At 47.6% G+C, this 27952-nt stretch overlaps 1 protein-coding gene and 1 non-coding gene across 2 annotated transcripts in view; both read left to right on the forward strand.

Moving 5' to 3' along the window:
* The window catches only part of LOC135392815 (transcription factor RFX4-like), a 40817-nt gene that overhangs the window by 10844 nt on the left and 2021 nt on the right, over positions 1-27952 (forward strand). Inside the window, exons 6-16 of the mRNA XM_064623523.1 lie at positions 1653-1730; positions 2836-2999; positions 12702-12802; positions 14634-14843; positions 18519-18613; positions 18769-18886; positions 22693-22842; positions 23740-23853; positions 24004-24064; positions 25307-25400; positions 27557-27630. Of these exons, the coding sequence (XP_064479593.1) occupies positions 1653-1730; positions 2836-2999; positions 12702-12802; positions 14634-14843; positions 18519-18613; positions 18769-18886; positions 22693-22842; positions 23740-23853; positions 24004-24064; positions 25307-25400; positions 27557-27630 (1259 nt within the window). The remainder of the gene's footprint in view (positions 1-1652; positions 1731-2835; positions 3000-12701; positions 12803-14633; positions 14844-18518; positions 18614-18768; positions 18887-22692; positions 22843-23739; positions 23854-24003; positions 24065-25306; positions 25401-27556; positions 27631-27952) is intronic.
* On the forward strand, positions 3262-3364 carry LOC135393614 (U6 spliceosomal RNA). Its single transcript, XR_010422710.1, has one exon. It is a non-coding gene; the product is annotated as a U6 spliceosomal RNA (small nuclear RNA).

Raw genomic sequence — 27952 nt, forward strand, 5'->3', positions numbered from 1 at the left:
TTCTACGGAAAAAGTAATTGATTAACCTTACCAATTACTCGACTGCAAATGTAATTGAGTAACGAGTAGAAAAGTAACGAGTAAAAGTAACGCTTGTCGTTACTTTGCATTCACGCAAATTATACCCGTCTTTGTGTGCCTCAGAAAAAGAAAGAAAGAGAAGAAAAGAAGGTTCAACAGGCGGAACAGCTGAAATAACAAGGAAAACAAAAACGCGTAGGACAAGGATATCTGTAACTGCGTTTACATGGGTGCGAACGTCGACTGAAGTCCCCAGTCGACCGTCCACGGTTTACATGGCGACTAGATAAGGCGCCTTAGCGCTCCCGAAATTCAGTCGACCTTACTCGCCAGCAGCAGCGCCGCCACGTCGTTGAAATGTTATCTCGGAAGTAAATATATTTTATTTTCGCAGTATATTTATTTACGAAGTGTCTTATAACGCATTTTACAGGCTTTTCGCGTAGTCTCCTCTGCCATTTTTTGTTCCGCAGTCTGAAACATAAGCTTGCTTCCGCTGCCGCTTCGAATTCAGCTGCGATGCGATGTCTAATTCCCGAATAATGGACAACATTAATTTAGTGCTTTCGTCGGTTCATACGCAACGCGGTGGGTTCGAAGGGGTAGCGGGAACATCGCTTGCTTCCGTCGCAATGCTTGCTTTCCTCCGAGAATCTGGAATTTCGCGGGCAATATGGGAAGGCCTCGCTGGTGACGTAACGGACGCCGATCGCCAGGTCGACTGAACCGGTTTACATGGCAAAGGGAAGTCGACCATTGTCGACTGAACTACCCCCTCCTAGCGACCTACCTCCTCTGCGTCGACCTCACATTTCAGTCGACGTAGGCCAGTTTAGATGAAGAAGGGAGGTCGACCTATCTTACAGGGTCGACCTCTGTCGCCTACATGTAAACGCGCCATGTACGTCTACTGTATTTATCGCCCGGGAAGACGCTTACCCGATTCTGGAAGAGCATGGCGTGGAACTTCCCCATGACTCACTAAACCTCCAAAGCTTCAGGTACCAACACACTGGTGTAGGAAGAGATAAGGCAGAGAGACCCTGAAGTTCCAGAACGTTATTACCATGACATCCGCTTGTTATAGTACAACAGCCCAAAGGCACAACAAAGGCACACGTACCGCATGAAGGGCTTGACTTTTGGCAGAATACCTGAAAGATAAGCTAATCTCTGCTGGAAAAGTAGTCAATTACTGAGTAATCGATTACTCAAAAAGTAATTAATTACAAGTAACGCAATTACTAGTAACGCGTTACACACAAGTCTGCTACTAAGCATAGATCGAGAAAGTATCTATCTCTAATTCTAGGATTAATTCTAATTCTAAGTTCTAAAGATATACTGGCGTAGCCCTGAATGCAAGGTATTATAGCAATTGAAGAAACGATAAATGTGCTGATGAATAGTTCCGCTGAAGGGTTCGAAATTGCGATGCTAGGGGTAGCGTGCAAGTGACGTGACCGCTATAACCTAGTAGGTCGCGTCATGCGCACTGACAGACCGTTGTTGATGTCCTCCTTAATTATTCCCCACGTTGCATGCTTTAAATGCGGGTGATGCCGGTGAAGGCAGTGATGGAGGACCAGCCTCTTATTTGCTGTAACCTTTATGTTCTTCTCTTCTTGTAGATCAGTACCTTTCTTACAATGTACAGGACACACTGCCAGCGAGTGCTCGACACTGTACTGCGCGCAAACTTTGACGAGGTTTGTATATTCCTTAGTTTGGTATACGACTTATAGGGTGCTCACTCAACTTATCATCTTATCGTCAGCAGCTATTGTTGTTGTCAGTCAACGTCATCTAGGGCGTGATGTGGTCAATACTAATCCGCCAATCACAGACATGCTGAAACGTATCTAGATTGCGGCAAGTGGGGACACATGCCCTATGCGCCACTTGAGGGTCGAACTTGCGTCTTCTAAGAAACCTGTGCGAAATAGGGGCGATCCCTTCTCAGTCCGGGCACGCTTTGACGTTGAGGGGCAGCAACTACATATATGAAGCATTTTTTTTTATTGCAGAATGTTGCTGTCAAATACGTCGTATTTAATGGAGTACGGAGTGCCATCCAAACTATTTTCAGTTTAAGACATCTGATGAAAATATATGCCTCAATTTTCTGAACGACACCAAAGGCTTTGATGCATGCAGTTCTTTTTTTCTTTCTTTTTTCTTCAAAAAATAAAACGTACACAAACAGAGCCGCGCTCGTTCACTCTCGACTCGCCCCCCCCCCCCTCCTCCCCGGGGGTGAACAAGGAGGAGAGTAACAACCTATGACGTCATAACCACCAGTCGAAGTAAGCGCCTGTCGTTTTCTGTTTGTGCGTGACGGCTTTCTTGTTTTATAGTTGGTAAACCTGTTCCCCCGGGAGGGATTAGGAATTGAAAGGGTGACCGTGGACATGGAGGATTTCATTGTGCTGCGGGAGTTTCCTTGTGAGCAATGATTCTGAACAGCTGACTAGCAGACGACACTTTGAGCCAACCAATGTTTTTGGCGTTTACTTCCACCTGAACATTCCCCGGATATGTCCCTTGTGTGAATACACGGATAATGTCGTGCACCAACGCTTTAGCAATTAAAAAATTACCGCGAAAGCATGCTTTATTTTACTGAACAGTCGGCTTAAACGTACGCCCGCGTCGTTACCCCTGCATTTACTTGCTGCAAAAGTGTGATATGTAGAATCTCTCTTTCCCCGTTCAGTGTATATTTCAGTTGATGTACAATATGAGTGACTGTCAATGTATGATGAGTAAAGAGCGATTCATTGAAGGCTTGGTACTTTGCGCATTGCTGTGCAGGTTCAGCAATATCTGGAACACTTCTGGAGGGGAATCCCCGCTCATCTAAGCCCGGTGTTGGGTTGCAACGCTTTGGTTAACCTGATGGGTGTTTGTGACTCGGTGCTCTACCGGGCGCTGGCGTCTGCTCTCCTGCCATCTCCGTTACAACCGCTTCCTGACAGGTATTTACTTACATCGTCTTTATTCGTTTCATAGAATCGTGCATCTTAACGCGACGTTCGCGCCGATACACATTCATCTCGCATATTCGAATCAACTGGAGAGCTACACTTTGTGAAAGTTGCGAAAGGTACAGTAGTATGGGACTGCTGCAGTTGATCTCCATTAATTTCGTTCTCTCACTTTCACCTTGCGTGTAAATATACGCCCAAATATTTATGATTCGCTCTCTTCTTTCTACCTTATGTTATGTAATGCAATTATGTACTTCCAAAATGCATATACTAAAATTGGAACGATACAGAGAAGATTGGCATGGCCCCTGCGCAAGGATGACACGCAAAATCGTGAAGCGTATTATCAACTTGATATTTCATTTTTCACTTTTTGTAAAACTTTTGTTATGCGTTTCTACATTGTACTTTTCTTATGTGCTTCTCTCCACTCCGTTATGTAATACCCCCCTCGGGGTCTTCAAAGTACTTAAATAAATAAATATTTAAATAAATAAATATCCTTCCCATCTTCCGTTCTTATCTTTCCTTTCGCCTATAGCAACTATGTGTAACGTAGAGTCACTAAATAGGGGTACAGCGTATCGCATTTCCTTTCCGCGCCGGAGCCTCCGTTCGGTGTCCGCGATTGGGCCCCAATCGTGTCACGTGGTTTCTCCTTCCAAGAACGCGCCATTCATGTCTCCATCCAAAACCGGTTTCCTCGGTTGCGCGCTGTTCTCCTGCGGAGAAGGGGGAGATTGGTGTCCCATTGCTAGGCGACGCCAAGCCAGAGCCATTTATAGGGAGAGTTTGGTCATTCTTTGATCTTTTGCCGCCTCATGGGAGGAGCTTATTTTCGACGTCAGAGTCGTCGTTGCGCCGCCCAAAAAGCCTGAATTCGAGCGGAATCCGCTTATCAGCCACCTAGTCCGCGCCATATTGATGCTGTCCGCCAGCTGGTCGGCTCCTTCGTGGCCGTGTTCAATGCGGTCTACAGGAATAATCGGCTTATGACCCACTGGCGCCAGTAATAAGTGGGGCTTTGTTGCCAAACAAAGAGTTCAAGGTTCGAAAGGCTTTCGAAGCAAGAAGTACGCAGGTGTCTTCTCTCCTTGGATTGTAAACAACTATCACCATCAATATGGCCTCTGCGACCTGTTCACGGCTGGATAACAATAGAGAACGACGAGGGAGGTCGTTCAGTCGTGACGTCGCATGACGCGCTTTCAGTTAGGCTCCTCCCAATGGCCAAACTCTCTCAATAAACGGCTCTGCGCCCATCAATGGGACAGCGCCGGACCCAAGATGGCGGGCTCGCTCGCCGGCGTGGCTCAGTGTCGCTACTCTGCTCCCTATTTAGTGACTCTAGTGTTACGGAATGCTCTGGGAGACAGTTGTTGCTTCGACGACAGTCGTACATTTCTACAGTGCGGTCGTACAGTACTTTGTGCTACTTTAGGGAGCAAAGTGCTTAATGCCTGTCAATAATAACAGCGCAATTCCCTATACGAGATAGAAGAAATGTTCCTTTAACGGTGACCAATAGCGACACTTTTTTGTGGACTGTCCGTTTTTGCGCTGAACCTTCCCAGACGGAAAGGAAAATGAAGTATATCACTGTTTAACAGCATAGTGCCCTTACAATACAGTGCCCTTTTGCCTGTGGGAAAAGCTACGCGTATCAGTGTACTTCATAATATCAATAGTCGGCTCTGTGGATATGTTCATAGTTTTCTTTAAATGCTGTGCTGCTTATACGTTTTGCGATAGGTGCATGAAACTTCCATGCACCCACGACCGAGATATACATGTGCGCAATTCCGTGTTTTCCTATACACTCTAAGAAAAAAAGGTGTAAAACGGGGAGTAATTGCAGCTTCCACTCCCCTAGTCTGCAATTACTCCCCATTTTAGTCCCCTAGCCCAACATTTAGTCCCGACATTTACTCCCCAGGACTGCAAATTGTCACTAAATTTCGCGAATGGTCTCCTGAATGCAACAGTCTACGTAAATATGTGCCCTTGGTCAATTTGAACGACATAAGGCTGTATAACTCAGACAACGTAGCAATTTTCCAGCCGCACAGAGTAAGAAACAGTTAACGCATCTTTCTTCGCAAATTGTGCCCTAGTATGGCGCAAGATTTTATATCACTCGATATATCACTGTTGACGGTTTGCTTCAAAGTATTTTCATGCATGCGCACCAATTGTGTACCTGGGACTCTTACAACAGCGCGTGAAATGCGGTCTTCACTCTGCGACATTCATTTACTCCCGTGCATTTACTCCCGAAAGGGACTATTTTTTGTGGCAATGCAATTACTCCCCAAAAGGAGTAAAAGTACTCCTTTTTTTCTTAGAGTGTAGGCTGATACGCTTCGCCATCCTTCTTCCAGATTCGGGTTGTGGGCTTTCTGTGTTTCATTATCTGAAACACAACTGGTATCGTCATCATGTCTGTCAAAGATTGCGAATATTGTGACCTTGATAGGTTATCATTGCACCCTTTCAAAGGGATAGTTCGTTTTTGACGGATCAGATCTCATATGTTTGTTGGAAAGGGTAGTGCGTTTTGGACTTCACCAAGGTTTTTGCATTATGTCGTGTGATGTTGTGTAGTATAATTTAGTATCGGCATCCTAAGGACACTGGAATCCATGCAATTTGAAAGTTCCGCACACAGAGACGAATGCGCGGCGTCATGTGATAGCACTGAGACGTACGAGAGCGTTCACATCTCACGTCCTCCTGTTGGCTGTCATCGCTCCCACGTGACTGCCTCAGAGTGAACCTCATGCAAGTCACGCGAGCGGATAAGAGGCTCTCTACTGGAAAATTCGGGTGGTCATTTTATGGCAACTTTTTTTGCCAGATCACGAGCCGCCATGTTCGCTTGGTCAAAGCGCAGCAATCTCGCATGTTCGCGTGGCGCCTTCCGAGCGCCAGGAATTTAACAGTTAGTTCTTTTTCGCACGGCCTCGGTATAGCCGTGCAGCGGGTAGTCCAACTCGGTGAGGGTAGCCCGGTGTCGTCACATGCGCACTGCAAGGATGGCGAGGGCCCGCATTGTCTCGCACGTCGAGGTTCACGTGGGTTAGCAGTCGACGAAACTGTAGTGTTGTGTTATCACATATCAGTTGTTGAATCTTGTTGCATTCCCCTCTGTTGATATCGTTTGTCACGTACCTGACCTTGACATGTGTATCGTGGGTTGCTACTTGAAGGGTGCAGCGGCGAAATAAAGCTTCTTTCCTCCGCTCCAGAACCTGTTGTTATCCTGTCGCTCACCTTAGCGACACCACATAGTGTCAGAAGTGTAGCATTGTTTTTGCATTCACTCCCGGGGATTTACCGATGCAGTCCGACAGGGAAGACAGTCTTTGTATCTGCACCATTCGCTGTACGGCAGCCAGAGCCGTTCAACTTCAACTGCACAGCAGAGTGGGAGGCGTGGATACAGGAATTTGACGACTATCGCTATGCACCAGGCCTCAGTGATCGCAGCAGCGAAGCAAAAGTCCGAACCCTGTTGTACACAATGGGCAGGGAGGCAAGAAAAGTGTTTAGCACGTTCACCCTTTCTGAAGAAAAAGCCAAAAACTACGACGTCGTCAAGAAAAAGTACAGGTAGACAACGTTGTCTATGAGAGCGCCCGCTTCCACTGACGCTGCCAAGAACCCGGGGAGACCGTCGACCAGTATATTACTGCGTTGCACACGCAAGCGGAGAGATGAAAATTTTCGGAAATGAAAGACCGCATGATTCGCGACAGATTCATCCTAGGCCTCAAAGACTCTTCACTGTCAGAGAGTTTGCAAATGGACCCTACACTCACCTTGGCTTCTGCACTTGCAAAGGCTCGCCTCAGGGAGAGTATTCACAAGCAAGAGAAGGAGCTCCAAACAAAAGACGGAAACCTTGAGTACGCTGATCCAGTGAACAATCCTAACGTAGACAGTCTGGGTCGAGGAAAAAGGGCACAGTCCAGGGCTCCGAATCACAGGAGCGGCCAGCGAAACAAGACTTCTATTCCCGATAGCGATGCAGTTTGTGCCTGGTGCGGGCGGGGGCAACACTTCCGTGCGGCGTGTCCAGCGAGAACGGTTAAGTGCCATAATTGCAAGAAGACTGGACACTTCGCAAGGGTTTGCAAGAACAAAACATCGAGCAGCAGTAAGTTCAGAGTTTCAACAGTTTCCAAAGAGAGCGAAACTTACTTTTTGGGGACCCTGTCAGATAAGAGGATGTCTTGCATGTACACCAATGTTGCTATCAACGGAATTAGTGTAATAATGAAAATTGACTCTGGTGCTGAAGTAACCGCTGTCCCGATGTCTTTCCCGTGCAACCCTACCACGCTAGAGCCAGCTAACAAAGTGTTGAAAGCTCCCTCTGGGCAGCCATTACGGGTGATAGGCAAATTCACGACGATCATACAATGAAAAAACAAAGTTCCCGTGAAGTGATGTATGTGCTTCAGACTGCACTGTTGGGTCTACCAGCCTTCGAGTCGCTAGGCATTGTAAAGCTCGTGGAGCCACTGACTTCGTACTCGAAAAACGTTGAAGTCCCATCAACATCAATTTCCCCAGTTGTTTCCTGGATTGGGAACGCTTCAAGGCGAATACAGCATCAAACTTCAAGAAAATTCGACGCCATACGCCTCGTACACTGCTAGAAGAATTCCCATTCCGCTTCGGAAAGCCGTGAAAGATGAGCTTGAGAATATGGAAAAGCACCGAGTTATAAGAGCTGTAGAAGGGCCTACCCCCTGGTGCGCCGGAATTGTCCCAGTAGTGAAACCTTCAGGTGGTGTCAGAATTTGGGTCGATTTGACGAAGCAGTTCAAGCAGTCTTGAGAGAGCGCTATGTACTACCCACCGTGGAAGAAACTCTGGGGCATCTCCAAAACGCAAGGGTCTTCTCGAAGCTTGATGCGAACTCTGGCTTTTATCAGATTCAGCTATCGCCAGAAGGCCAAGAATTGACAACGTTTATCACCCCGTATGGTAGATACTGTTTTAGAAAAATGCCTTTCGGCATTACGTTGGCTCCCGAGTATTTCCAGAGGAAAATATCTGAAATTTTGAACGGGCTACCAGCTGTGGTAAACATGATGGACGATGTCCTGGTGTACGGAGAGAATGAAGCTGAACACTATTTCAACTTGCACAAAGTCTTGGAGAAGCTGCGATCTGCCGGAGTCACATTAAATGCAGCAAAGTGCATGTTCAGGACGAAGGAAATCACTTTCCTTGGATGCCGCCTCAACGAAAACGGGACAGGTCCTGACGCGGATAAAATTAGTGCCATCAAGCACCTTCCGCCACCAACAGACGTTTTTGGTGTAAGGCGAAGATCCTTGGTCCGGGGTCGAACGCTGCCCACCAGACGCAGGGCCTTCGTCTTCTGGCGGAGTACTTGTGCTCCACCGGTCTGGCGACGGCTCTGTGAAAGCCCCATCATCTTCCCTTCATCCTCTCCCAACGCGAAATAGGGCAGTGTACCGCCTCAGCGGCGGTGAATCGCCCACCCCATCACCATCCAATGTACGTGTGTGTGTGTGTGTGTGTGTGTGTGTGGTGTAAGGCGACTTTTGGGAATGGTGACTTACATGAGCAGATTTTTGCCTCGCTTAGCAGACAAGATGGCACCACTCCGAGAGTACTGTTGCGCAAAGGTACCGAAAGGACTTGGGGTCCGTCTCAACAGACAGCCTTCGATGATATCAAGGACTCGATCGCTTCTGCATAGTGTGCTGCTAAATATAATACGACGTACCCTACCATATTGTCTGCAGACTGTTCTTCGTACGGTATCGGCACCGTTGTGATGCAAGTGGAACCGAACGGGGAAACTCGACCAGTGGCCTTTGCTTCCCGGTCGTTAACAGAAACTGAGCAACGGACGCTCAGATCGAAATGGGGGCTTTAGCTTTAACGTGGGCAGCAGAAAGGTTTCGAGAATATCTGTGTGGACTTACCGTCACGTTTGAGACTGACCATCAGCCGCTGGTAACTCTACTGGAGAGGTTACCGTTGGACGTTTTACCGCCGCGGATACAACGCTTCAGAATGCGTTTGATGTGTTTCAAATTTAACATTGTGTACGTTCCTGGGTTACCCCGGACACGCTGTCTAGGGCGCCAATTAAGCAGTCCAAGAACCGGAAGTACGGCGTGGATGCAGCTCAGGTGGAAGCCTTTGCACTCGCGACGCTCAGCGGGGTATCGTCAAATATTCAGTTAGAAAGAGTTCGGAAGGCTCAAGAATCTAATAGCACTTGCAAGCTCCTGAAGCTGTTCTGTGAAAGAGGTTGGCCGCAGAAGTACTCTGTTCCACTCGAAGTAATGCCATACTGGCAAGACCGGTCTTTGATTACGTGTTGCAAGGGTCTACTTCTTCGAGGAACCTGTCTTGTGACACCCGGAGAGACTTTAAGCTTTCTTCACGACGGTCATCTAGGTATCGTGCGGTCAAGAGCTAAGGCACGAGAGAGTGTGTGGTGGCCGGGAATCAGTAACCAGCTTTCCGCGATGATAAAGTGCGCGAAGTGTGCTGACTTTCGGCATCAAAACTCTGAACCGCTTATCGTCGCTACCACACCCCAGCTTACGTGGCAGAAGCTAGGTGCTGATTTGTTTGTGTGTGCCGAGTGTATCTACTGATCGTCGACTATCTATCTCGTTTCCCAGAGATAGCACTTATGGAAAGAACGACGACAGCTTGCGTCAAAGAACACATGAAAAGCATTTTTGCTCGCCACGGTATTCCGGAAGTTTTGATAACAGATAACGGGCCTCAATTCGCAAGTCAGGAGTTTGCTGATTTCGCTGAACGCTATGGCTTCGCCCGCGTTATCCGCAAGCGAATGGCGAAGCCGAACGAATGGTTCAGACCGTTAAAGGTCTGTTGCAAAAGGCAGATCCGTATCTGGCGTTGCTCGCCTACAGCGATACGCCAGGTCCTCTCGGGAAAAGCCCAGCAACCTGATGGGACGAAGATTGCGCACAAGGGTTCCGGTGCATCCACGGCAACTACTGCCGCGCAGAGTGAACTTCAGAAAGCTTCGCAGCGCTGACAAAGGTTATCGTCGGAAACAGGCAAAAGATTTCAACAGAAGACACGCAGCAAGAAACCTGCGAAACCTACAGCCTGGTGGTAGTGTTTGGATCAAAGATGCGAGGAAAAAGGGAACCGTCATGGACAAGTGTGGTGCTTTCAGGTCATATTGTCACGAAGCGAAATGGGCCGGCGAGTCGTCGAATGAACATCAAACGGTTTATTAGACTACTTGGTAGCAAAACACAAGAGTGATAGCTCTCTGAACACAACTGAGTCCAAAGAATGAATGAATGCTCCAGCCTGGAGCGCACAAGCATTTAAGCGTCGCGCCGAAAAGTCTAGAAACAGCACGTGCAGCAGGCGATGTGTCTAGAAGCTTCTTTCTTCTTCTTCAGCATGCACCGGGATGAGATGTACCGTTTCGTGCCTGCCCTGGAAGTTTCTCGAAGATGATTCGTGGCATTGCCCCCTCCGTAGACGTGGCATCGTCCCGATGCCAGAACTGTGTCGGATCATCGCATTTCGTTTGCACCCTGCGAAGCCTCGTAGCCAACGTCGTCATTTAACAGTGTCGTCGGCGCCGTTATCGATTAATGCAGTTGTCTCGTGGTCGTCGATGAGTATTTGCAGGTCACTGGTAAGGTTTTGAGCGTCGCGGCGGTCTGTATTGCTGTTCGTCGAGCCTTGAGACTGGTCGCGTCGTGAGTCAGCAGAAGCATGCTGCTGCCGTGGACTCTTCAGTTGCGGCGGGATGACTACGCACTGAAGGCGGGAGGCGTCAGGTGAAAATCCGGGTAGACCCAGTCGTCGGTACGGGAAACGGCGGTGGACCCGGGTGGCTTCTTCACAGTGGTAGCAGAGCGGCCTCAAGTCTGACGTTCGCCGTACGTCTCTCTTGCGAGTTCCTTGTGCGCGTGGCAGGTAGCTGCGTGGTGCAGGTTGGGCGGGTCGCGAATGCGCCCAGCTGTTGCCGTGCCCCGCTGCCGATGGTGGCTGTCGTATTCATCTTCTTGCGGGTTGGGGGTCCCAATGGCCTGAATTCCGAAGGTAGACCACGCTGTCTTCGACTCAGACGTTTCTGTTCTTCCAGGCCGTTGAGCAGGGATTACCCTACATCTCCACCAGGAAATGTCACGAAGCGAAATGGGCCGGCGAGTCGTCGAATGAACATCAAACGGTTTATTAGACTACTTGGTAGCAAAACACAAGAGTGATAGCTCTCTGAACACAACTGAGTCCAAAGTATGAATGAATGCTCCAGCCTGGAGCGCACAAGCATTTAAGCGTCGCGCCGAAAAGTCTAGAAACAGCACGTGCAGCAGGCGATGTGTCTGGAAGCTTCTTTCTTCTTCTTCAGCATGCACCGGGATGAGATGTACCGTTTCGTGCCTGCCCTGGAAGTTTCTCGAAGATGATTCGTGGCAATATGTTGTTCGCACGAGTGGTGGGGACTTGCAAACGAACCGAAGAAGTCTGGTCGACCTCTTCTCTAGAGACCAATAAGAAGAGCCTCCACGGCAGCGTGATAAACAGCAATCTTGCAACACTACAGGTAACCATGGTACGGCATCCCAGCTAGAAACTGAAGTGGGCAAGGATCATGTGGACGGTGAAAGCGAACCCCAGCACCAGGAGTGGTCAACCAGCCCAGGGCACCGGGAGGGAACTCCCGTAACTGTTACGCGCTACGGAAGGCGAGTGTACCGACCTGCACGATACGGTTTGGGGTGATTAAGTGTTTTCAGCGAATCAATGAGTTGGAAGAACATCCACCAACGGAGTTTGTTTCTGACTTGAACTTTGTTCAGTGTAACGATGTGTGGAGTGTTGTGCGAATTAGTGGTAAGCTTGTTCCACGTTCCTCTAAAATGCATTTGCTATGTACTAACAAACTAACAGTGATTATCGCCATCTTGAATATTGCTGGGTTGATTGGTTTGTAGTGTTTTTGAATATATTATCTCGCTTTGTCTGCGGAGGGATGTAGTGTTGTGTTATCACATATCAGTTGTTGAATATTGTTGCATTCCCCTCTGTCTGCTTGATATCGTTTGTCACGTGCCTGACCTTGACATGTGTATCGGGGGTTGCTACTTAAAGGGTGCAGCGGCGAAATAAAGCTTATTTCCTCCGCTCCAGAACCTGTTGTTATCCTGTCGCTCAGCTTAGCGACACCACATAACACGACAGAAACCTCAAGATATCCGACCGCGATGCCCCTATAGCATGACCAAAGTGACTAAAACCGCTAGATTCCTTGCATTCATGTTCGTGTAGCAACGGTCACGTGATCCAGCACGAGCGGCACAGTCCATACTAGGAATTTCCGAGCGCTAGGCTGTGTTGACACAAACTGACCACACGAATTCGCCGTTTCTCCCCCCTATGTGTAGATCTGCCTGCGCTACAACCTCTCGCGGCAAAAGATAGCTGAAATACAACGATTTCGAACGACAGCTCTTAGAGTTCATTACTCCTGCCACATGCATTTGTTCCCAATTAGCTCAGGAAGCGAGCTATCCCTTTAATTACTTTGCGTTCATTTCTTTTTTCTTACCAGATTGTGGTTCGCAACATGTAACAGGGGATCACAAACGAAGTTGTTTCATTTGGTCGTTATTTAACTAACGTGTTTTGCAGCGTTCTCAAGGTGATCAGCACGTTCTCCGAAGAGCTGGAAAAATGGCTGCGGTCAGCCACCGCCGGATTTCCTGATAACCTTAGGGCTGTCAAATTCGAAAGTAAGTGTTGCTCTTGACACTATACGCTTCAACTTCCACGACAGACTGACTGCGCCAATCGCTGCAGCTGGACGTGGGAGGCCGGAGCCTCAAGAAGTTCTTGCTTGAATGGCTCGCCGCTCTCGTTAGACCTTCATACGAGAAGTGTTCACATAGAAAATAAAAAAAAATCGTAGTCCAGACAAAATTGCACTTCCTCGAAAACATACTCTCCCACAGGATGGAAAAACCAAGCAAATCTGACGCGTTGTTAGAGAACGATAGCGAATGATGATGTTGATGTTGGCGAGAAGTAAAAAATAATGTGGAGAGATTGAATTCGTCACAAAAGGAGGAAACGAAACTGACGGAGCAAGTTTATAAAGGTCGAGCTGCTACAATAAACCTCTATTCGAGAAACGTCATCATGACGTTGGTAGACATACCGAAACCAAAACAGATAGGGGAGAGCTCGGTTCCACGAATGGGCAATTGTTCGCTGCCTCCTATTGAAAGAAAAGTACGACCTGTTTCAGAGACCATTGTAATCCCCTCAAGACCGTGGCTTTCGGGCGCGACCTTCTTCGCCACTAGCATTGAACGTAGTTCAAATCTACCAAACTCGTGGCGCTGTCGAACATTATGACGTCATTTGTTTACAAACAGGTAGAGGTCTATTCAACTGTTACTTCTCGTGAAAGCTCAAACGGTTAATCACATAAAAAGGAATCCTCCGCCTCAAAGTTCTCAAAACTGAAACACTTCCTGTCACTGTAAAAACAACGCCACGTAGATACAGAAGGCCTGCTTAATGCCCCCTCTCACTCCTTCGCACGTAGACATGTAAAGGTAGGAGGTCAGCCAGTCGGGGGCAGACGGTTTCAAACACAGGCGTTCCGCGGCTACCAGTGAATCTCTAAGCGGCTCATGGCAGCTCGTCTCCATACCTGCAGCTGCGAAAAGCACAGTCGTGATTGGCGGACTCTTGAGCGTGACGTCACGTGCTTCGAGCGGTCAGGCGTTTTTTCTCAGTGGTGTTGGTAGAATCCGAATTTTACGAATTTGTTGTAGAAGCGAATTTTGCAGACCCATTATTTTGTGGTAGTAAGGGCCAGTTCTCACTTGGCGACGCAGGACGCGGCGCCGTGAACGGGCGGCGGAAGTAGAGGCGCATTTCCGCTGCCCCGTCAGCGCGCACGATTTTCATGTTCCCAGCACAGCGGCGTTCCGTCGTCCAAAGCAGACCAAAAATCAGGAGACGTGGCCTTTTTGTGTCATCTGATTGGTCGCCAGCTGTCGTTCCCGGCAGCTCTCGCCGACGTCGTGAAAGAAGGGCGGCATCGCAGTTTTTTGGCTCATCGTCTCTCCTCTCCCGACTCCGGAAATGCGCGTCTACTTCCGCCGCCCGCTCACGACGCCGCGTCGGGCGTCGCCAAGTGAGAACTAGCCCTAGGCGTTTGAATATACATATCGGGCCCCTCGTCATTCACAGTGAAATATTATTTTTCGTCTCGCTCTATTTTTGTCTAGTACGATTGAGGTGTTCATTCCCTCCACGTAGACACAAGTTATTTGAAGCAGATGTACATGTAAGCGGCTATATATCGCCGCTTTTTTGGACAACTTCCCCTGCCACAACTGACAGTAAATTATTTGATTTGATGCAAACAACACCCATCGGTGTTTTCCGTAATCTCGTTATTGAGACTGACGAATAGGAACTAGGAGCAGCGTTTAGACACGCAATGGTCGAGCTATCGCCTTTGAGTTTCGCTCGGGCTGGGAATCCGCACGGTGCGTTGTTTCAAGACACGCCTCATATAATCGTGCTTCAATGTGTCTCTTATTTCAGTGGGTCGAAGATTTGCCCAGAACCTCCGTCGCCAGATGTCGCTAAGCCACCTGTCTCAAGCGTGGCGCACAGTAGCGAGTAGCGGTAACACAGCTGGCCAAATGCTGCGCGACTGGAGACAGTTGGACCTGGGCGCCCTCTGCCAGGAGACCATCTTTGGCAGCCAAGAATCACCGCAGCGAGGCCCTTCCGTCGGATTCATTTATAGATGTGGGTTGGCACACGATATGTTCCACTGAGAAATGCCATCGTGTGGTGTTTCGGGTCAGGTCACGCCAGTCTTCGCTCAATTTCACTGTTTATGTTTCCTGCGGTTGTACCGTGAAGCGCATCTAGGTGAGAAAGCTAAAAATCTCGGGCTCCATTGCGACACCGTGAACTACCAGCTATTCCGCTTCAAACCTTCAAAAAACAAAACAACAACAACAAAAATCCTCCCGATTCAAAAACCTTCGTTGGTGAACTCGATGTCGACGTTCGAGCTCATGTTGGGGAGAATGACGAAATCATCTAGTAATTGCATGGAGGAAGGAAACACAAGGAGCGGCCCCTCCGACAGTTTTCTATCGGGACGAGCGTAGCCGGCTTTGCGTTGCATTCTGGGATGCTCCTGTCTACCACATGACCGCTCACGTGACCCTCCAGACAGCATGGCGCCAGCAGAGCAGACGACGCGAGCTGCAGTTGTGTCTCAGTTCAGACGGCAGTATTACGATGTGCGTGTGCTTGCACTTTATTTCTGTGTGTTCGAATGTTTACTGTTCTATTAGAATACCACTCACAGTGTGCATAACGCAAAAGGAGTACGCGGGACCGGAAACATCACGTGTGGCAACGGTTACTTCCAATGCATGTACGTTCCTTGACTGGTAAAGAATATCGTTCTCAAAATACCATTAATCAGATTTGTACAACAACAGAAGGTATGAAATCAATCTTCGGCACAGTTTGAGGTCCCAAATGAACAATTCAAGATGACTCGAACACACACGGGCGACTGAAACAACTTACCGTGTACTTACGAACAAAACGCGTTCCCGTGAAAGAGCTGCTTTCAGTTCAACGAGGCCCAGCCGGGACAGGAACACATTACCATACGTCGTTTCTACGATGGTGCTCACAGTTTCACAATAAAATACTTTCAAAAAGCAAAGTCATACGCAGAGCAGCGCGAGAAACAAAGCCTTGCAAGACCGAAACTTTAGAGGGGATCACGTGGTGGACAGGAAGCAATGGCGATTTTGACTCGAGCGACCGCTAGAGGGTGGCTACGCTAGTCTGGCGTGAAGAGCCGCTCCTTGTGTTTCCTTCCTCCATGAGTAATTGGTGCGGAATCGATGTTGAATCGCTGAAAATGTTTGCAGGTATGTTAAAGGGGCACTAAAATGCAAGAAAAACACACACAAAAAACTGTTCTCAGACGAAAGCTCGAGTTCCAACAATCACCCTGCAACCGAAATTATTTTACTTATCGCTATTATTTGTCACGAAAACCCTGTCGAAACATCTACAAAAATACCGTCGTTTGCCGCGTTCAATCCGATCCTCAATACGCAAGAACGGCGCCAGCCACTTTGACAATATAACACGTGCTCGCGATCCTGTCGTGTATCCGTGCATTTCGAACATATGTCTCCCGTAGACCTATACACGTAGAGCTCGAAGCAGAGTTAACTTGAAAGCCATTCCAGCCTGCGAACACTGGTGATGCTTAGTAGAAATAACGGCGGAGGTTGTTTTGGTAATCGATTTACATTTAAGAGGGGTTACCCTCTTTATGAAGGCGTTGTTGTCTGCTAGGCGCTGCCAAGGTGGCTCTGTTGCCGCTTCGCAGGCTGGAGCGGTGTTCAAGTATACTTTGACGCTAGCCATACGCCGTATTTTCCCAGCACCTCTGCACCCCCTAACACCCCTCAAAAATATTACACCCTCAAATACCGAACTGAAAGGCCAAAAACGAAGACTTGTGTGCTCGTTACTCCAAAAAAGTATTTGATTACCGTTACCGTTACTCTTCGAGCAAAAGTAATTGGATACCATTACAAATCACTCGACTGAAAATGTAATTGAGTAACGAGTGTAAAAGTAACGCGTTTCTGAGACCGTTACTTTCAATTCATGCAAAAATTTCCGCCCCTCCGTGCTTCGTGAAGAAAGAAAAAAGAAATGTCCCAACTCCCAAGTGATCGGGACAACTGAAATAGCGCGAAAAACTCTCGCGTGCGAAGTAGCAATAATATTTATTCCGCTTACTACAGTAGAACAGCCCAATAAAGGCACAGGAAATTTGTCACAGAGCATTGTTATTTTGAGACAGACTTAACTTCAAAAGTAATTGATTATTCGATAATTGATTACTCAAAATTGTAATCGAATTACCTCAAAGATTGCTTGTTCGAAAATGTAATTGATTACTTGAAAAATTACTCAAAATGTAATTGATTACTGGTAACGCAATTACTTGTAACGCGTTACGTACATGTCTGCAATAACGCCACAAAAGCAGCAGAGATGCCCCCGCACACACACACACGAGATGAAAATCCCGGCCGGGAAAACATGGTCCGCTTCATCAGGCCCCCGTTACCAAAAAATAGGAACTAAATACCGTTACCCGTTACTTCAGAAAAAAGTAACTAAATACATTACTCGTTACCAACATACAAAAGTAACGAATTCTCGTTACTCACAGGTAACGAGTTACTTTTTCGTTACCGCCGCATAGCTAAAGGAGCCAACAAACATGCCGTCACTTGCCTTCAACTTATTATTATAGAGAAATTGCACTTCACAAGAAGCAGATACTCGAAATTTACATCAGTGATCTTCGTTCTCTTTCGTGTGATGACATCTGCTGGCGAAGTGGGGGTGATCGGAGGTTATGAAAACACAAGAAAAGACACCGGTTTTCGTGCCACCGATCACCAACGGTTCCCAAAAACAGACGAGGGGCTGCGTCATAGTTTAGGGCTCTCAAAAGCTTACCAAAGACAAGAAAAGGCTAGAAGTCGAAACGCGTTTTTTATAGCCATAGCACAATTGGTACCCATCCTTGGGAAGGAGTGATGGTCGGAGATTACGGAAACAAGAGAAAAGACAAGGGCCTTCGTTTAAGACGATTCAGCACGTCAACAACACATCCAACAAGGGACTAAAATAATACTTTGAGTCACACGTGGTCGTGGGTCAGGCAGGTCCACGCATTGCGCCACACGGAGTGCCGAAATGTGCTCTCCCGCGCTGAAGAAAAGGAACGAGTAACGTCAGTAACGAGTTACCAATTTTTGTAACTGATTCCGTTAATATTCCGTTACCATTTTTTTAAAGTAACCGAATCGTTACTTCGTTACCAAAAAAAGTAACCGTTACCAAGTAACGAGTTACTTGTAACGAGTTAGGCACAACTCTGCGCTTCATGCAGTGTGCCCAGGTGATGCCACTTAGAGTAAACGAGGCCCGATCGACGTGACGTAATCATTAGGAGTCCACCAATTATGAAAGTGCTTTCGCCGCTGCAAGTATGAGGACAAGTCGCCATCAACCGCGTGGGCAGTCACAGGTAGCCAGAGAAAACCCGTGTTTGAAATCGTCTGCGACGACTGCTGAAGCAGACGGCATCCCAACGTATGTGTACGCGTAGTGAAGTATTCAGACGAGGCATTAAGAAGGCTTTCTTTGTCTACATGACGTTGGCTCAGGGTCCGCTCCACGTTAGCAACATCGAGCAGAATAATATGTCTTCCCTTTTGCGTAATAATTCCGTTCTTCATTCGTTACTCCGGTGCGAAGTACAATACGACCACAGTCCTTGCTCTCAAATCATATACGTGATGTCAAAATGTCACAGCCCCTTCGAGGCAAACACGTTCTCACTCCTTGACGCAGTGGCCAAAGAGTTTGAAAGCTACCTGGAAGACGAGACGCCAATAGAGGGCTACATGGAGTGGATGGAGGCCCTTGTTAACAAGACTGTCGCCATAGTAAGTGGGCGTTCTTTACTGTGCTGTTCTCTCGTTGCAAATAAACGTGAAGGCCTATTAAATGCAGAAGTTATGCTGGCTTACGAGATTAGATAAATGTAGACAGTTTTTGCGAGTTGACTCTGGGAGTTACGGTGATGCACTTTCACTTACAGCCTTGCATGGAGAAATCGCTGCCGGCTCGACGCCTTGCTCGTCAGTTCCTGCTCACGTGGTCGGCTTTTGGATCGAGAGTAATTCGGGACATGACAGTGCACGGTGCTGCGACATTCGGTGAGCTGATACTTCTCAGAACTACTGCGGGGGTGTTCGTTTATTAAACTAGGTAAACTAGCGCGACCCGCGAGTCAGAGTCGAGACGTATGAGAGTCATTGTACAGGTCCCGATAAAAGTTCACGGAACACTGGAGTGGTGTATATAGTCATCTGAGCTACACGGTTGCTGCAAACAGGAGCAGATAGACTTACAAACAGGTGACCGGTACTCGACGCACCTCTCAATAAGTGTGTCCACTCCCGTTCGCCGCTAGGGGGTCGCTGAGATCAAGAAATACGTCGCTCTGGTGTTCCGTAAACTTTTGTCGGGATCTGTACGTCAATTTTCGAACGGGAGTTACTTCACGTGGACGACGTCACGAGAGCCGCACTGCGGCATTTTCGCCTACTAAGAGTCGACTCTCTCGGCTCTCGAATTGCTCGAGTCCAATAAACGCAACCAGTGCTGTGTTGTGTCCCTGGCACCTTATTGCAACGTAAGACATGTAGCTGAAAAGAGATTGGCATGTCTTAAGCTTTTCTCCTAATAGTTTCCATGGAACTGTAAGGGATCCTTAAAATAATGTGAGCGCAGTGCTTATGATTAGATGTCTGCGCGGGTACGTATATTCTCGACCCGCAGCCGCATCGCGCCCGCAGACACGGTCTCCCAATCCGCATTGGCACGAGTTTTCGTGGAAATGCACGCACCCGCTCCCGCACCCGCGGGGCGTGTATTATATTCGCAAATAATACACGTTGCGTATATTCGCAGACCCACACTGCAGGGGCGTGCAGCCGAGTTGCACAAGTTAGGTTACTGCAGCGTAAAGAAGAAAAACACAAGGTCGTTTGTGGACGTATAATCGCAGTTGATATTTGGTACATGAAATGCATGATACTGCCAGGAATCATCTTCGAGAAACTTCCAGGGCCGGCACGAAACGGTACATCCCATCCCGGTGCATGCTGAAGAAGAAGAAAGAAGCTTCCAGACACATCGCCTGCTGCACGTGCTGTTTCTAGACTTTTCGGCGCGACGCTTAAATGCTTGTGCGCTCCAGGCTGGAGCATTCATTCATTCTTTGGACTCAGTTGTGTTCAGAGAGCTATCACTCTTGTGTTTTGCTACCAAGTAGTTTAATAAACCGTTTGATGCTTATTCGACGACTCGCCGGCCCATTTCGCTTCGTGACAATACAGAATTGTTGAAAGAACGGTCATCAACTTATCACAAAACGCACTGGAAGTCCGGTCTTTTGCGCGTATGTTTCGCGAAAAAGCATGAACGCGATAATAGCACGCCTTCCACACGACCCGCAGCGGAATCGCGGCTGCACCCGCATGTACCCGAGACCAGAGTGATGTCACATTTTCTACCAGCAAATCAAAGATTTAATGGGCATCCGCGCGGATGTGCGGGTACACCCGCACCCGCGCAGACCTCTATATAGTTTCGGATGTCCGGTGAGAAAGTGTCATTAAATTTCTATTTGAAAAAAACTACGCGTGGTAAAAATTTGAGACTTGTTGTACGACACTCCTGAAGGTTTTTGCCGCTCAAAGAAGCGGTTTGCACGAGGGTACCTCATTTAATTAGGCTAATTAGCGTAATTGAACTCAAAATTTTGCCAAGGAAAATTTTTTTTTTTTCGTTAATTAAAAGGTCCGTGGCCAAAACATGCTGTCTCAATCGTAACTTCAAGGTTCTTCAACCGTATCCCCAATTATTTGGCACCCGAAAACTTGCCATCTCCGCAAGTCCGTTTTCGTGTTTCATCAGTGCCGGCACTATCGGCAAGGCCCGAAGACACTCCCACTGCGCGTGAAAAAAGCACGAGAAAAACATAAAAAGACAATGAGGGCAGAGAAAAACGGCGAAAAAGCAAAATAGAAGAAGATTAACATTGAGGTTACCAAGTACGTGGGCTGTACATAGCACTTGACTTGTCAAATAACATCAAAGAACCATCACAGGCTTACGTTGTGTGCCTTTTCCCAATGCGTGTTACAATGAGGTGAGGTCCTAAGCGAAAAAATAGGGCGTCACGAAGAAGGTACAGGCTAATGGCAAAACATCAAGTTTGAAAGTTTTAGTTTTTCACAACTGGCATCGATAAGTTGCCGAGGCAAGAGCACTGTCCCCTGCAAGAAACGCGTCCTCAAGACACAGTCCATTGAGCTTTCGTATCGAAGAAAGACGTAAAGACAGACCAGAAGAAGAACAGTTTCTGCTCGAAATATCGGCGGCTTCTGTCCTGAGGCAACTCCCTTCCTACATTCTACCGGTTCGCTGGATTTCTACCCATCTAAAGACAGACTGTCTTTTCAGTTGTTAATATGTATGCAAACGTGCATATGCATAATTTACACTAAGAACGAAAATTGTTTCAAATAACGACTTCTTTCTAAGGAGAGCACGACTCATTTCACACGTGTTGGTCGGCACGCTTTCACAGAGTAGTAAAAGACATTGGGGGACGAGTGATAGCTGATGGGAGATAGAGAGAGCCGATGAAGCTAAGAAAGTGCTCGCGCACAAATGTGACAAGACTATTGGCACTAGGCACGGCCCCTCGCAAGTGACCAGCTCGCGTGGCTCAGCTGATGATAGGGTGCTGGCCATGTCACGTCGAGACCGGGTTCGAATCCCGGTGCTGATTATGTTGTCTGGGGGTTTTCCTGGGTTTTCCTCGGAAGCTCTCAGACATATGTCGGCACAGTTCCCTTAGAAGTCGGCCCAGGACGCACATCCCCAAGTCGTGACGTTGCCCGCTCTGTGAGGCGGACAACGGCGAGCTCTTTCATTAGCACCACCTCCACCACCCTCGCACGCCTTTAACTTTACACGCGCATGAGACACGCCTTTGCAGTAAGTTATGACAGTTCACCGGGGTCGAGGATGCAAATGGCGGCCGTCGAGCCGTCTTGAAATTCTCAATCCTGTTATGGGAACTGTCTTGAGTCAAGCAGGATCAAAGTTCGATCCTGCTTGGAAGCGGCCGTGTAGCACCATCCGATCTGCATTGGGTTCAAGCAGGTTCGGTCGAGCAGGATCGAAAATGCCCGTGTGACAGGGGTATAAGAAATCGTGCTTCTTTCTGTCAGTCGAAGCAGTCAGTCGAGTTGTGTTTCGCTAAGCGTTTTTCGCTGCTTAAACCTATAAACAGCAGCTGTGTTATTCATCTGCTCCGTACAGGAGCAGGTCTACTACGTCAGTTAACCGCCAAGACATGTCAATACTGTAAACAAGGATTCCCAGTATAGTAGGTGGGGCAATGAAACATGGGACGATTGAACGCTTTGTAGTGCGCTTGTGTGTTTCTTTGGCTCAGCTATGTCTTCCCCAAGCAGCACAACATGTTGGCCCAATATTGGACCATTATTGGCAATACTGGCCCAATATTGGTCCAATCTTGGTCCGATATTGAGCCAACATTGCCAATATTAGTCCAATATTGGGCCAAGATGTTGGGTTGCTTCGTTACCGGAGAAGAACGTTGTCCGCCTCGCGTGTGTTCGTCTACATAAAAGTGACTGGCAACAATGGAAGAATGTGCTGAGAATGAGTGTGTGCTCCTGTGTTTCCTAGGGTGGCTTGGTGCATTGATGGGAGGGTAGCTAACAGGGTGTAACTGATAGCTTCTCTGAACGGAAATGGGAGGGTGTGGGTTCGAATCCCGTGCACCGTTTGGTGCATCTTCATCGACTACCCTTCTTTAGTCCAAGATACAGCGTTCTCCAAAAGTGCATGTCGCACCCGACACATACCCACGTGTCGCCTCTTAGTCGTTATTTCGAGCGTTGTATCTTTTGGCGTGCAGGTTCCTTCTATTTGCTACGCCTGCTGTTTGACGACTACGTGCTGTGCCTGCTCGAAGGAGTCCTTACCGATGAACTGGTCCGGCAGTTTCTCAGCAATGCCGCCGCAGACGCCCCTCTAGTATCTTTTCCGGACTTATCCCTGCCTTCGTGTAAGCGGCGCCTTTTTTCACTCTCGCATATTTTCGTCTATACTAAATGAATCAGATAAAACAGTCACCGTGTCCTACAAAGCAAACATTGAAATAACTCCCAGCTATAACCCGCACTCTTAGAAGAAAGGGTGGAGCAGTTACACCTTTTAGGAGGTAATAGTTGTCGCATATGTTGTGGTTGCAAAGTTCTCCCTGTACCTACGAATGATAGGGTTACCGACTCAGTGAGCGAGGGGGGCGTACGCCTTTTTGTAGCAATTTGGATATATGATAATTGCTTTTATCACCCATTCATCTATGTTGTTGTTGTTGTTATCACCCTCTTTTCACCATTTATCAGACTCTATGTTAACCTAGGTGGTAACTAAAGTTACTACCTTTTCACACCCTTTTTTCTTAGTGTGTGTTAATGGTTCTTGCACTGCATGCATAAAGAAGACCGTTCTTAGTTCTTCGAAACACGACCAACATTGGCAAGTAATATTCGAGGTAGTAGTCTTTAGTAGTAAATTTTGTGTCTAGCTCATGTGGCATCCACTAAGACGTGAATTCAAATTTGCAGCCACATTTTGTCCGCCACTGAGCAGGGGTAGCGCCTGCTTGCAATTACTTACTTGGTCCCGGGAACATTTAATACAGTGATTATACAGGGCTGACTGAGACGAAGAATCTTATCGGGGGAAACAAATCTCAGATGGCCCCTCCACGGGGGCAGGCGGGGACGACTGACAAGACTTCTCCTCAGGGGTGTACTGTTCGGGGCCGCCAGCGCGTGTCAAACCGTGGTGGTGGAACTTTCCCCCTAAGTTCTATGGCCTGTACAAGACGGACCTATGATTGACGTAGTCAATAAAGAAAAAAGAGAAATGTATGTTGTACGTGTAACCTATGCAGCTCCTACTACCAGTATACCCGCACCAGGAACTCCGGTCCAGGACGCGTACAGTCGAAGTCCACCTGCTCAAGAAGTGCCAATTGGGCCACACAGGGACGCCAGTGAATTCTGCGGTTCGTTATATCTTTCTCTCACTCTTAAGAACATATCTACATCATAAGTGCTGTCGTGATGCTGATGTGCAGTAAACGAGTGCTGAGCGAGGACCACATTCAATGATTTGTCTGGTTGATTCGCGTGTGATCTGATCTCTATCGAAACAGAAGTTCCTACTGCCATGATGACTTCTGTAGCGCCTTGGCCTCACAGCGAATACTGCCAAAGGTAGGAAAAGAAGCCCAATGAGCATACATATTTTCGAAGTGAGAAACCTCCAAATGTTCTATTTGCAACCTAGAAGGTCGCCCGCCTACATCTTTAATATTAGTCTTTAAAAGGTTTATCTACGTCTCTGCGGACCTTGTTATGCGGAGCTTAGCGTCGTGAAGCGCCGATGGTGCTTGTTCCATAGAAATCTTACGGTTAAGAATCCTATTGCTGGTTCCGAGTTCTCGCCCACTGATAATGCAAGAAGCCAAAAGAGAAACATGTGTTAGGTTTCTTCTGTGTTCGTACATTAACGAATGCTAATATATTCGACACTTCTATGCTACGATGCTACATGATGTGCACATTATTGTAGATATGTGCGATAATCTGCTGTACACCTCATGCAGTCCCAGGACAGAACTTCACCACATAGCACGTTATCCGCCAAACATTGCCAGAAGTGATAGGATTACTGCTTCTGATTCGAAGAGCGAGGGGGGCGTACGCCTTTTTGTAGCAATTTGGATATTTATGATACTTGCTACAAAAAGGCATACGCCACCCTCTCTCTCTCTTCAAATCAGACGCGATAGCCCTATCATTCGTGACAGTGTTTGGCGCACAACGTGCAATGCGGTGAAGTTCTGTTCTGAGAGTGTGGCCTCGCTGCATGCAGTGAGAACACTGTCGGAGGAAAAATTATATTCAGTGCATCGTACAGGACTCGGGCTCTTTCTAGAGGCCGTGGATTTCGAAACCTTGCAAAACCCAAGCTGCAGATAGACCAAATACCTTAGAGTTTTTTCCAGTGGCAAACAGAATCAGCCGCATTTTTATTTCAAAAACTTAAAAGGTTGTGACGAATGGTTGCTAGCAAGTTAGCCGGTGTAAAAGTGACAATCTGTATGTTCTACATCTTGCACTTTCGATTTCGGTAGCACTTCCTTGAGGCGCAGGATGCGCGTAACACCTGAAAGACGGCAGTCGACGAAAAGTCGGCAAGTACCGGTGGCGAGGTTCGAGTCCACACTCTCTGGTTGCCGCTGCGACGCGTGCGACCGATTACACTAAGTCGACATACTATACGGCATCAAAAAAAAGCGCAATGCATATGCGCCCGTGTACCACATGTTTATTTGTCTGTCTTTTGACTGCAGGCATTCTCAGCCTCAAGGAAATGCTACCAGCTCACTCACATTCTCGTTTTAATTTACACTTCTTTGTTCTTTTTTATTTTTTTTATTTTATACCGCCCAGTGTAAGCCAACAGTGCAGCGCTTATGACACCCGCAGGTCATGGGGGAATCAAGCGAGACCTGATTCTAGGGTATACGACTTTGAAAGCGATCAGGTATGTTGACTAGCGCTTGACCTATGAAACGCATATTACATTCCTTATCTCTTTCGCAATATAGTGGAACATATCGATCCATGAAATGTGGGGCGACCTTTCCGCCGAGTCTCGTCGCCGTGCTCGACTTAAGAACGGCATGCTGAAACCGCATTGCACGACATATTATTGCAGTAGCCATAACGCAGTATTCACAGTAAAAATGACATTGCTAAACTCTCGTCTCACGTGATGTTATATGTTACGTACCATACCGCGTTTCTTTGAATAAAAATGCCTCCTGGAGTAAGCCAAACTCCAAGGGCAGTAACATCTGTCCATTCTACATGTCCGTACTGCATGTATTTGCCTTAAAGGGAGACTCCGAAACAATCCGAAACTATTATAACGGCTGTGTGAATAAGCTCGATACATTCTTCTGAAATGAGAAATAAAGTTTGTTTGGCAGTCGGGGACTCGTTAGTTGCCAAGAGAGATGGGAAGCTCAAAACGAAACCGAAACTTCTGAAGGTTCCCTCTCCTACCTCTTGTATCATGTATGCACGCGCTTTGGTATTGGTGCTGGTGAAAGGGCTCGCCGTTGTCGGCCTCACAGAGGTGGGCAGCGTCACGACTGACGCCCTGGGGGAATGTGCGCCCTGGGCTGACTTCTAAGGGAACTGTGCCGACATATGTCTGAAAGCGTCTCAGGAAAACTCAGACTCAGGAAAACCCAGGAAAAACCCCAGACAGCACAGCCGGCACGCGCTTTGTAACTTATTCGTGCCACATGGATAACCAGTCATCGGCTTCCTTTCGTATTCGCCAGCGGTAAAAGCAAACCCCGACTGAAAGCCGTACACGAGCGAGGAACACCGGTGCGGTGAAGCCTAGGCTGGGCTGCTTTTCTGTGAAGGAGCGCCTAAGCATTCAAAGTAAAATATTCATTTTCTAATTAATTATCTGCGCCACTTGGGGATGAAAAATTGTATTCACTGTAATATCATACGGTACGGATTGATGTCGCACTGTTACCTCAACACGTTTTTGGTGCGGAGTCTCCCTTTAAGCATGGCACCTGCTTGCACCAGACGTGAGCCAATGCAATTTTCCAATTTTCTTTCAATAATATATTCATATGTCCTCTATAAAGTACAGTTAGAGAGTGATGTTTCGGTTATGGTGCCCTTCAAAAGCGCAAATTTTCTATTTCCATTTGCTGCCCCTTTACTCGCTTTCACCGACGGGGGCTACCGTTGGGGTCAATTCTCACTTGGCGACGCCCGACGTGACGTCGTGAGCGGGTGGCGGAAATAGACACGCATTTCCGGCGCTGGGACAGGAGAGACGTCGAGCCAAAAAACAAAACAAATAGCCATGCCGAACTTTTTTCGAGACATCGTCGAGAGCTGCCGAGAACGATATACTGGCGACCAATAAAGGTGACACAGAAAGGCCACGCCGCCTAATTTTTCGTCTGCTTTAGACGACAGATCGAATGCCACTGTGGTGGGAACATGAAAATCGTGCGGGGGAAAAATCTCTAATGGGGCGGGCGGAGATGCGCCTCTACTTCCGCCTCTTGCTCACGACGTTGCGTCGGACTTCGCCAAGCGAGAGCTGGCCCTTACTTTTGCTGCAATGTTACTACATCGATTTTTTTCCCCACTCAATTAATAATAACCGTAAATACTTGTCTGTTACATTAGCCTGAGCACTCAGTACTCTTACGTCCCAATTTTCGTCACAATTGCACTAATAGCTTTCTTTTTTTTTAATTAAAACTGAACATTACGGGCAACATTGTTTCGAAGCGGTCAACCACTGCGCATTGCTCGTCAAGTATAGCGGCAAAACTACATTACATGTGAACAATACTGGATCTGAAACAAAAGAAGTTGGCTACGTGTCGGCTACGTAGCCTTTAGGGGCAGCAAGTCAGCCACAATTCAGGATTATTTGCCACCAGACGTCGCCCGGAGCCGGTTTACCACAATTTTGCCAGAAATTTTAAAATAGTAATCATTCTTTGTCACATACGTATCTTTTTTGTGCTGAATTTACGAGCTACAAGCTGTTAAACAATACCGTCAACATTAACTGCCTGTCTGCTACTTTACTGTACCTTTAAAGCTTTTCCTCGGTGTACACAGTTCTGTTTGAAATGTTCCTTGCAGTACTCCCTGTGCCCTACTGAAACTGCCGTTGCAGATCACGCTGCGAGAGACTACAGGCCATCACCTGAAGACGGGTATGCAGATGCGGTACAAAGGCAAAACGAAGTTGCTAACCTTGTTCGTCACTGAGGCCACACGAAGTACGGGGTACACCAGTGTAGGGATTTGTACAGGACATTCACCTTAGAGGGGGTACGAGGGAAAACGCCAGGAGTGTATCCCACAATTCTTCGTGCCACAAGAACAGCGGCTGTGCAAATCATCATGGTTTGGCGTCTCCCACGCTGGGAAAGGAAACGTATGCCGCTCTGACAGATCCCGCGGTACATATTCATGTCGATACAAAATGAGGAGAACCACAATTTTTGGCGGAAGATCTCAGTCTGGAGAACAGAA

Source organism: Ornithodoros turicata, chromosome 4 (genome assembly GCF_037126465.1).
Source record: "Ornithodoros turicata isolate Travis chromosome 4, ASM3712646v1, whole genome shotgun sequence".
NCBI lineage: Eukaryota > Metazoa > Arthropoda > Arachnida > Ixodida > Argasidae > Ornithodoros > Ornithodoros turicata.